Source organism: Alosa pseudoharengus, unplaced genomic scaffold (assembly GCF_046254945.1).
Source record: "Alosa pseudoharengus isolate Yale_2024_CS ecotype anadromous, Long Island Sound unplaced genomic scaffold, YU_APseudo_1.1 YU_APseudo_1.1_scf_12, whole genome shotgun sequence".
NCBI lineage: Eukaryota > Metazoa > Chordata > Actinopteri > Clupeiformes > Clupeidae > Alosa > Alosa pseudoharengus.
This window is the reverse complement of record NW_027468587.1, coordinates 39,443,917-39,455,983: the sequence shown is the minus strand read 5'-3', so window position 1 is coordinate 39,455,983 and position 12,067 is coordinate 39,443,917. Positions and strand designations below refer to the sequence as shown.

General features: G+C 41.8%; 1 protein-coding gene across 1 annotated transcript in view; it reads right to left on the bottom strand.

Moving 5' to 3' along the window:
* Window positions 1–7,933, bottom strand: part of nphs1 (NPHS1 adhesion molecule, nephrin) — a 266,694-nt gene extending 258,761 nt beyond the window's left edge. Inside the window, exon 1 of the mRNA XM_076281324.1 lies at window positions 7,861–7,933. Coding sequence (XP_076137439.1) covers window positions 7,861–7,933 — 73 coding nt within the window. The remainder of the gene's footprint in view (window positions 1–7,860) is intronic.
* Between the last annotated feature and the right edge of the window lie 4,134 nt (window positions 7,934–12,067).

The following is a 12,067-nucleotide window of genomic DNA, read 5'->3' as shown; positions in this document are numbered from 1 at the left end:
TACGCGTATGGTAGTGGGCCTATTTGGAAGAAAGTCCAGGGCCTTTTTTTAGTCCCAGTCCATCCCTGTTTGGGATGGTTACAGAAACCTACTGGCACAAGCAGCCCCACCTACAATATTTTTCACCAGCCCCCACTGCTGGTGGCCGGCAGTGTTTTTTAAATACTATAAAGATGCTGATATTAGGAAATGCCCTGTCATTACAGATCATGAAGGACAGAACAGCTTCTGTGGTGTTGAACTTGAATTCTAACTTGTTACACACAGCATGGAAAGTGACACTTGCTCAGCTGTGGATACGTATCTGGCGTAAAAGTTGTTTTGGTTTTGAATTCTGTCTCAGTTGGTTCAGCAAAAATCTGCAAAACATGTCTCAAACTGCCAAGCAAGGATGTCTAAAATATGAAAATAAAAATAAAAAGCTGTGCAGATGTTCAGTGATTCTTTTTGAAGATAGATTGATAATACTTGCATGAATTTGAATTCAAATGTGTTTGTAGATCATGCGCCTCAGAGGCTGCTTTGGGTGAAATGAGGTTGTGTTCCTGTATCCTCTCCAAGGACGCAAGATGCAGGTAGACTTTCACCACCTTGGTGGCCTGCGTCCTGGATGCCCACCTGACAGACTTTTCAGTGTCAGCACTGTTCCTTTCTAGCTACATGTTGGCCTGTTCCTGCTCTAGAATCTTAAAGTATGGGAGGATGGATGTGAGGAACCAGTAAAGCGATTCAAGTGTACCAAAAATAGTTGCGGATTGAACTACACAAAGAACATGCTGCACCCAGGAGGATGAGGTTAAGATAGTGTGCACAGCAGTGCACATAAAATGCTTTCTGGGAGCGCTGGTCTTTCACTCTTGCCTGTAAGCCAGATAAATGACCAAACATTTGTCTTGCCCCATCATATGCCTGGCCCCGATTCAGTATTGCATCCAGACCTAGCTTTTACAACTATGTACAACTAAATTTCTGCATCACTGCCTGAAAGCTACAACCATTAGTTGAGTTTCTATAGCATCTATATCCATTCATTGTCATCTTAATTTAGGTTAGTTTACTCTGAAGTGCGAACCCCTTCCATACAAGGAAATATGCAGATACACACGTTGTGACACTTGTGAGAAACGGGTGAAGTGAGCAGGTCAATGTTGTTTGAGCAAGTAATCCATTTCACTTTGGGCCCAGTAGAAAGTCTGTTTCTTCCTTTATATTTTAAGTACGGACTTTTCCTTAATGGTAATACTGACCATACTCTGAAAATCACCTACACAGTCACTTTGCTCATTAATGGTTCTACCTTGCACATATCTAAAGAAGCCACAATAAACAGTTATGAGAAGAAAAAAAAACATTACAAACAAGAAAGTAGCATTTACCCATAGTCCCTAGAAGCAACTCATGAACATCACTCAGCTTGAGCATTACCATCATCATCACAAGGGGGTTATATATCCAGTTTATAGCCACCTCCGTTCTCCTACTGGTGTAGGGCAATTCCATGGAAAATTTACTTTTTGTCACATCCATAACGCCAGTGAAATGCATTTGTATGATGTGAATGATAACATTCATTTTTTGTGCATTTTGTCTTATGTACATTCTTCAGCCAAAAATAGCAATTGCTCAAATTTCATGTAATCATTCACATTTGAAAATTCAAATTTTCCATGGAATTGCCCTGTAAAATGTCCCTTTATTTGCTTGTTCTAAGTTAGCCTCAATTTTAACAGTAAGTAAACTCTCTTATCCGCCCTGCTAGTAACTAACGTATTACAGCTTATTAAGAAGTGCATTTTCTTGATGACTAGTAAAGTCAGCACAATTATGTAAGTCAGAAGAGATATTCGAATTTACAGTGACATTACCCAAAAATACAAGATTGCAAGCAGATGTGAGAAATCACCAGTCAATTGATCAGTCAAATGTCTTACCAGTGGAGTGTTGCAAAAAATGGCAGCAACTACAGGTCTTCTCTGGTCTTGAAAGAAAACTTGTCTCAGATGAGCTGATGGAGAACCTCAACCAAATGAACTCTACTCTAAGAGGGATATGAGAAAGGAGTTAACAAGATGTGTAGGAGCTTGACAGAGGGGAGGGCTTGGGCACTTTAATGAAAATAAACAAAGCAGTAGGTTGCATGTGTGGGTAGTGGCTGAAACAACATTTAATGATGAGGCACTACATTCTCAGTCTTATTCACAAACAGTTACTCATAACAAACAAGTAGCATGTTTGGCCTGATAGATAATTGTTCAAACAAAAAATAATGAAATGAGCTGTTGAGTACATGGTGCAATCACAAGGGAGTCAAAAGATCCTATAAAGTAAAAAACACACACACACACAAAAGAAAATCTGCACAGTGGCTATCTCTGTAAAAAACAACAGTTAGCAGCTATGGCCTCAGAATGGTTTCTACAGTGTGTTACAATGTGTGTGACAATAGAATGCCATTACATTGAAGACACTAACTTAGGGCCTGAGTTTGGCGGCAGTATAGGTAGTGGAAAGCTACGTCAAGGTGGTGACTCTAAAATGGGCGAGACCTCTGTGGTGAAGTGAAACTGAATACACCAATCACATGTAACCAGTGTTAAACTCTATCTATCTATCCCTTTATTTTGGTGTCACTCAGTCCACTCTATCCCTTCAGATGGTGCAAAATGCATACATATTTCTAGTATAGTTTTGAAATCTCTGCAATGGCTACCAGTGAAATTTAGAGTAGATTACAAAATTATTCTTTTTGTCTTTAAAGCTTTAAATGGACAAGCTCCCCAATACCTAAGTGAGCTTGTACACTTTCACTGCCCTCCCAGAACTCTGAGGTTTATCAGATAAACTACTGCTCTCAGTACCTCAGAGTTGTCTAAAAATAAAGGTGACCGTGCTTTTTCAGTAGCTGGGCCCAAGTTGTGGAACAACCTCCCTTTTCACATTAGATCTACACCAACTATTGGTGCTTTTAAAGCCAAGTTAAAAGAACATATATGCTATTAATGGCTTTTAAATGAATTGTGGAATGTAATTATAGGCTATATATATATATATGTACATATTATTTTAGTTTTATTTTCCTATTGTGCTTTTTTTGTGTGTCTTGATTAATTTTGTCTTATATTATCTATTTATTTATCTGTTTTTATTATTTTTTTTGAGCACTTTGGTCAACCACAGGTTGTTTTAAATTGTGCTATATAAATAAACTTGACTATGACTATCTTGTAGAATTTTGGGGTATTCACATTGTATTCCGATGTGTTCATACTGTATGTTACTCCTGTGTGTGGTATATAACGGGGAGATGTCCATACCATTGTATACTACCTTGTTTTGACCAAAAGCTTGACCAGATGTGGACACGAGTCAGGGAGGCTTAGGCCTATGTCACAAGCACATATGATTTACCATCGAGAGTCATACTGCCATGTAGGTCGGAGACATTTCTGAGGCCTCAGCCATAACATGAGCCGAATAAGATATCATCTTGTTGTTCTAGTCCGGGGTCAGTATTTTTCCATCTGTTCATAGCCGGTTTTGTGCAATGGTTGGTACCTGCCACGTTGGCATGATTTAAATTTGTATGTTTTAGTATAACAGGCTTTGTCTCAGGTTTTGACTTTGAGACAGATCAAGGAAGCGATGCTCTAATAACAACCCTGACAAGCCTGTTTTCTGTTATTCATTGTTTTACCATCTACAATAAATTAATCTAATCACCGATCTTGATCCAACCATCAAGCCTTATTGAGACCATCTTCAATACCGACATTAGTACTAAAACACAATGCAACATTTTCCTATAGGGAAACCAGAAAATCTTTTACTAATTAACTTTGGCCTCTGCCAACGTGCATCAGATGTGCATCAGACTTTGCTCTGGCCACAGTGCGCTTGCACTGGCAAGTAACTAAGCTTTCAAGCGAGGGAAATGTTGTGCCTATGGATTGTGTTGCAAATCTGATACCCGGTCAAAGAATATAGAAGTAACAAGAGGCAAACAAATAGCAACAAATGTGTCCATGACCAAGCTGCGCCTCCACCATCTTGGACTGAACGCAACACAACTATCAGAGAACTTAATGATACCGGTCCAGATTAAAAAAGTGTCTTTACTGTATTAAAACCAAATTCTCTCTAACATTTTCTCATACCCTTAACTGACATAATCCGTGTTGAAAAATGTAAAATATGATACAAAACGTTACAGTTAAGAAAATGGATGGTAGTCTGAGCGAATTAGGGTTGAAGGTGGAAGTAAATACATCAAAAGGATATTTGGTATCAATCGAACCGTAATTTCATGTAGATTAAGAATTTCAGGTGCCTACAGCACAGATTCGTACCAGAAAAAAGATATACAGCTTTGAATGGACCATGGTATAATGATTATTGGGCGTATATTATCACATATAGATATTAGCTGATATCTCCCATACTCAGGGCCCGAATTATCTTTTTGTCTTTAAGGGGGTCTCTCTATCGCATAAAAAGTTGGCACACCCCGCGCATAGCCTAACAAGGCGATACAATTAAATAGCCTATAGGCGCGAGTGGCGCTTTTGCGCAGTAGCCTATGCGCACGATAGGCCTAGACACACGCACACAATAGAGATTTTTCATAGAAATTGATTCCTTTTAATTCATTTCAACATATTATTGATTGTAATATTTCATATTTAATTTCAATTTCACAATACAAAGATAGACTAAGGATTTACTCTGAGTGCCATTCTCAATTTCACAACGTAGGCTAACTCATTTGAACCAGACCACCGTCTCAGATAGGCTATCCTCAGTGTCAAACACAATAATGCATGTAGTATAACTTATACACAGGGAAAATGCACTAACTGGCAGAAAATAATAAAGCCATTGCAGCCAAACTATGTTCTAGTATTATAGGCTAATGTGCACATAACACATAACACCTGGGCATTCAGTCGTCTCGTGTGTTGAACCGTGGGAATAAATAGACGAACAATTTTGGAATTTGCACTGAGATGTTGTCGGGTAGCCATTGAATAGGCTATTCCGCCATCAGAGATTGCTAACAGGTGTTTCAAAATATCTGGGAACTTTCCGGAGCTCTGAATGACAGAGGATAGCTACAGATCAGTTCACAGAATCATTGAAGTAAGCTGCATTATGGGCCATAATTTATGGCTTTGTTAATCAACATAAAAGAGGCGCAAGTTCAACAGCAAACAGGACTTTTCCGCACGTATCAACCCATGTAGGCTAGCCCAATGAACGCCTATGTAAATAAACATTCTCATCAAAGCAGGGTAACTTCTTCAGACTTGCCAGTGCTGTCAAATCGATCGTATGCGGTTTGCTCATATAGTCTAGTGGTGTGGTGGTGAAGTGTCATCGTGCTGCGTTCAAGAGCGTAGGGTAGGTCTTCGTCCCATAGTAGCCTATATTTTAATTTAACGTCTTTAATGGTAAGAGATCGCACAGGGATGGATAATGAGTGGTTGTTTAAGATTAAATTACAATGCCAGACACCTTCAGATATCAGAGACCCCCTCAGATTTTTGACTTTGTTGCTTTCATGGGAGCCAATCCTCACTCTATGGGAGCTCGGCTCCCTCTGGCTCCCACGTAATTCGAACACTGCCCATACTGGTAAAAGGATCTTTACCAAACTTGGTTTACTTACTCACCATAATTTCTTGATGAAATTAGTAGGTGTTTAATGTCTTGGGGTCAAAGGTCAAGGTCATGTGAGGTCATACTTGACATGCAATGTTTCTTTTATACCTCTCAAGCAGATTGAAGGATCCTCATTAAACCCAACACAGTTAATTAAACCTAAATTAACTGATAAGGCATTAAAGATCATGTGGTCCCAGGTAGAGGTTAAAGGTCATGAGGCTATAGGTGGCTGAGGCATAGAATCAACTATCTGAATTGACATTAAAAAAGATTAAGACATTTATTAAAGCAAAACAAACTTTATTTTCTGTATAAAAACAGTTGTTTCAACCTCCACATCTTATTTTAGTATTGTAGTAGTAGCCTCTCTGAAACCAGGGGAAATCAAAATAATTTGCTGTTTTAAAAATGCAAACATCTGTGTGAATACCTGTTTTAAAATAACTGTTTCAGTTCATAAATGATAGTGGAGTAAAAAACAATGTACTATTACATAACATTCAGTACATCAATAACAACATTGTAGTTCATTTAGACAAGCTGAATAGCAGAAGTTTTAGATTAAATCCAAACCATTTCTGTCAAACATCTAATAAACATTGTCATCTTGAGCTATTTCCTTCAACTTAAATTATAATGACATACAATCAATGTAAATGTCTATGTTGATAGAATAGTGTTAGAAAAAAAACTACCCTTGCATCGCATTGCATTGCAATAGTTATACTTTGTTCCCTGAAGTTGGTAGTAGGCATAAGCAACGGCAGCAGCGGACTGATATTACCTAGGATTCTACTAGGTATTATGGTGGGTTTTCAGGATGTGAAGGGATGTAATCATGGGTTTCATAAAGGTTTATACTATTGCATGGGTTTTCATGTTTTTCATGGCCTTATTTCACCAAACTGGAAGGAACCAGAAAAACTTAGGGTTACACTATTTTACATATGTTACCTATGCATTACATAGGTTTGCATATAGTTTTATGCATGATGGGAAGATGGTTTCCACCAATGTAAGCGACCCTGCTTGGTACTGATTGGTGAAGGGTGTTGATGGAGATGGCGTGAGAGGGTGGCACTTCTCAAGGGCTGAGGAGTATAAAATATAGTGTATAGCCATTCGTAGGGGAGATCTTGTCGGGGGCCCCAGCTGATGACATCTCCTCCCTATTGCTTTGATGGTTGGTCTGGACTTTGGTTGGGCTGTACTATCATTGCAATACGGTGAATAAAGATCAACAGTCTTCGGAAAATCTTCTATCTACATTGTCTCCTTGGGACGCCTTGTTCCAGAGTGCTAAATTACTAAATAGTCAAGTGGTAATTGTTAATTGGACAATTGGATTTGGAAGTGGACATTTTTCTAGCCTGGAAAATCCAGACCCTGGTAATCTAGATAGATTAAGGGTCTGGCCAGGAACAATGTAATGGCCCAACTCGAGGGGCGGCACCAAGCATGCATTTGAAAATCTCACTGCACGCAATTGGATAACACTAGACCAATGTTTACTCTGAATGATTCCGGACTTCGACACAATTGGAAAACACTATGACCAATGTTTACTGACCTCCAACGTTGCAGCGCTGTCGTCATCAGTTTAGCTCGCCTCTGGCCCACATATATCAGATACGCCGATTTGAATGGTTCAACGGGATGAAAGGGGTAAAAGTAACGTGCATCATTGCTCATTCCATTGTCCTCTCGCGAGAACTCCACGACAGTATCCTGATTGGAGTGCGCTTCCATGTTTACTTTTTGGCGCAGTACTACTAACCACTGCTAAGAAACTAGTCCCTCAACATGTTATGCAATCATTAAAAAGCAAGGATAGAATAATGTTAGAAATAAAACTATCAACACAGACATTTACATCGACAGTCTGCTGTTATAATTTATTTGTCTGCCGTTATAATGTATTTGCCTGGGTGTACTGTGGAGTGGGTAAGACTGTTTTTAGTGGCAGGCTAACACATACTGGTTACTTGCGCTAGCTTAGCACCTGCAAACTCTGCAACTAGAAGAACTGGATGAAACGTGTTGAAAACGGTCTCCACTGATAAATATCACACATGCTAACTTGGAAATGAGGTCCTTTGTCCAAAATCCTGAACCACCCCTTTAAAAATGTGTTGTTGCCTATAGCAATGCTATAGTAAATCAGCTTTTGCAAGCTAGTGCTACAAGATGACAGCTCACCTCCACATTGGCAGATAACGCAAAGATCTGCGCATATGTCAGGTTCCTCTTCAAGTGCTGTCTCATCATCCATTGTAGTGAAATGGAAAATAATGAATGAAGACCGTACTGAGCACAACTAAATACTGATATTCATCCCAGGGGAAAATATTGCTTCTTACAACAGTTGCTGCTATCCTAATACTTTTTGTCCCTTAATGTGCTTTGTAAGAAATTATAAGGTGGCTTGTAACTCATGCAATTAAATCCCATTTTTTAAGAGATTGACAAATTCGTATTTAATTATAGTATAGTATATATACTCTTTTGATCCCATGAGGGAAATTTGGTCTCTGCATTTATCCCAATCCGTGAATTAGTGAAACACACTCAGCACGCAGTGAACACACAGTGAGGTGAAGCACACACTAATCCCGGCGCAGTGAGCTGCCTGCAACAACAACAGCAGCGCTCGGGGAGCAGTGAGGGGTTAGGTGCCTTGCTCAAGGGCACTTTAGCCGTGCCTACTGGTCAGGGTTCGAACCGGCAACCCTCCGGTTACAAGTCCGAAACGCTAACCAGTAGGCCACGGCTGCCCCCCATATTATTATTTATATTATTGATATCTACCATCAAAATCTTCCAAAATATTTTGATATTATTTGTTGCCCACCCGTAACTTCAACTGAACAGATAACAACGGACATGCCACATTACTAACATCAAAACTGGAAGACAATGCTAGTCTTCAAGGTCACAGGAGAAAGTGGACAACACCTTGTCCATGAAGGGAAAAATAGCAAGGGTCACAGTTAACAGTCATACTAATTTATGGAAAGTCACAACAGCACAGAAAGCTATAATTTACAGCTGGAAGTAGCACTGCTTGTACTGTGGAAAGGACTGCATGGGCAATATTGAAAGAGATATTGGTCAGGTCATGACTATGCTAGTGGAAGTATTTCACTGTTATGTAACTGCTAAGCACATTTGCCTATAGTAATTGCAATCAGATTTTTGATTCTTATATACAAATGAGGGATATTAAACTCATTGTGCTGTAGATAAGGACTACCCATGTCAAAAACAACCAAGTCTATGTTGTGCAACATAAAAAAATGCTATATTTACAGTAATTGAATTGAACACAGTAGCATGTTGATTAGCATGTTTCCACCGTCTATAACCTTGTATGTCAGGAGATGAAACTGACCTTAACCTTTGACCCCATGGCCCTGAGTCCCTAAATTCATCCAACTTGTATAGACAATAAATGTACTAGAGTTAATGAAGATCCATCAGTCTGCTTTGTAGATATGAACCAAATACTGCATGTGAATTAGTTGTGTGACCCCTTGTAACCTTGACCTTTGACCTCAAGACCTAAATTGTCTTGCCAGCTCTTTGACAACTTATAGTGGGTAAGTAGACCAAGTTTTTTCAATTGGCTTAAGAGATATCAGCTAATCAAGATATACTAACATACGTTTTTGGCCCAAAACTCATTGTGCCATGCTCCATTCAAAGCCCTATATATTTTGTTCGGTACAAATCTACACTGTAGGCACCACACATTCTTAATCTACAGAAAATTATGATTCAAATGATAGCAAATTGTCACGGTTCCTCGGGAAGAGCTTGACTCAAAAGGGCAATGCACAGCCAGGCAAGGTAAGGTAAGGTAATCCCAGAAATCTTTAATATGAAACTGACTCGAACTCAGGCAACACAACAAGACAAATAACCGACGAAGACTGAGGGGAGACAGAGGGTTTAAATACACAGGGGTTAAACAAGGCTAACAAGGCACAAGTGGACAAGAAACAAGAGACAGGTGAACACAGGGCTGGAAATCATAATTAAACTAGCAGACTAATAATGAGGAACAGGTGAGGGGCGGAGACACGGGGAGCTGAGACCTGGCAAGACAGACAAAGGAGCACATGGCTGACAGGAACTAAAACACAGAGACAGGTGTAAACACAGGAGCACATGGCACAGGAGGTAAACAAAGGAGCAGACATGAAGGAAAACACTAAACAAGGAAAACAAAAACACAAGACCCTTACATTACCCCCCCTCCAAGGGCCGGATTCCAGACGGCCCAAACAAAAAGGTCCAAACAGGGCGGGCGGAGGGGCTAGCGGCAGGAGGGTCAGGCGGGCGGCCGGGTGGACGGCCAGACAGGGACGGAAGGTTAGGTGGACGGCCGGTCCGAGACGGAGGGTCAGGTGGATGGCTGGCCAGGGACGGAGGATCAGGTGTGCGGCCGGGCGGACTGCCGGCAAGGGACGGAGGATCAGGCGGGCGGCCGGGCGGACTGCCGGTCAAGGACGGCGGTTCAGGCGGGCGGCCGGGCAGACTGCCGGTCCGGGACGGCGGTTCAGGCGGGTGGCCGGTCAGGGATGGCGGTTCAGGCGGGCGGCCGGGACGACTGCCGGTCAGGGACGGCGGTTCAAGCGGGCGGCCCAGTGGATGGCCGGACAAGTCAGGCTGGTCAGGTGGGCAGCAGATCAGGGACAGCGGGTCCAGCGACTGGGCTGCAGGCACCGGAGTAGGGACTGAAGCCGGAGCCGGACTCGGAGCAGGAGCCGGACTCGGAGCAGGACTCGGCGGAGCAGGAGCAGGAGCAGGACTCGGCGGAGCAGGAGCAGGAGCCGGACTCGGCGGAGCAGGAGCAGGAGCCGGACTCGGCGGAGCAGGAGCAGGAGCCGGACTCGGCGGAGCAGGAGCAGGAGCCGGACTCGGGGCTGGAGCGGGAGCCGGCGCAGGAGTCTGAATCGGGGCTGGAGAGGGAGCTACCGGAAGAACTGCAGGCCCAGGGCGTTGGGGAGTTGGGACTGGAGAGGGGCCTGGTCCCTCCTCCTCAGAGGACCAGTCATCCTCAGAGGTTTCCCCCTCCTCTTCATCCTCCCAGAACAGCTCCCAGGGCATTAGGTGCAGTGGCAAGTCAGAATTAAAATCAAAAAACTTGCTTTCTTCCATGCTTGTCGGTCGGTTATTCTGTCACGGTTCCTCGGGAAGAGCTTGACTCAAAAGGGCAATGCACAGCCAGGCAAGGTAAGGTAAGGTAATCCCAGAAATCTTTAATATGAAACTGACTCGAACTCAGGCAACACAACAAGACAAATAACCGACGAAGACTGAGGGGAGACAGAGGGTTTAAATACACAGGGGTTAAACAAGGCTAACAAGGCACAAGTGGACAAGAAACAAGAGACAGGTGAACACAGGGCTGGAAATCATAATTAAACTAGCAGACTAATAATGAGGAACAGGTGAGGGGCGGAGTGATTTTAATACAAATGTATTATTGTATAGCCTGAAAGAGTCTCTATCTTGTCTCTGCATTGTGTCTGTTTTACAGCAATTAATTACAGAGCCTAGTAGGTTGTCTATGTGGCAAGTGGTATATTTTTTAGGGGGCTTTAGGCCATGATGGGACTTGCACTCAAAGATATAATTCAGATATCAGTATCCTTAAACCAGTAAGGCACTCAGGTTTGTAGAACTGACAGACATGGTTCCATAAAAAATTATTTATTTTCACACTGTAGATTGTACACATAAAACAGAAAAAGGACAGGGTTGAGGCTTACCGGTGGGATGGCAGTGGCTAATGAATGAGTATCCAAAGGAGGCACCCAATCACATGTGCTTAGTCACACCCACACACAAGCAAGGCAATGATAACACTCAGTGAGAGACAAATGTCACAGCACATAAAGATGGGTACCCCTCACCAAAAGATACTGCTCCCACTTACAGCTCTCAGCACCTAAAAAGAGGGGGATGGACAAGGGTAAGCCTACAGACAGCACACACTCACACATATACAAAATGTAACAAAGTAAATCACAAACAAACAATAAAAGAAAGAAACAAACAAACTGCCACACTAAGTATCCACAGCTTCATAGCCTCCTCTTAGTGAGGACAAAACAAATTAACAAAAATTGAGTGCAAACAGAATGACAATCACAAAACAAAGATGTAAAGGGGGGCTACAGCGGAATACACTGCCCCCTGCAGGTTTCTTTATTTGAACACGGGCACTGAGCAAAGGAAAACACCAGTCTACTAGCTATATAGAAAAGAGGTTTATTGTACAATTAATTTCACATAGAAAGTTAAAACATTTAGGGGGAGAGCAATAACTCCAGAACTCTGGCTGTTGTAAAGTGCTATGTGCTGAGTCATAAATAATTAGGCTACATGAATTTAAGTA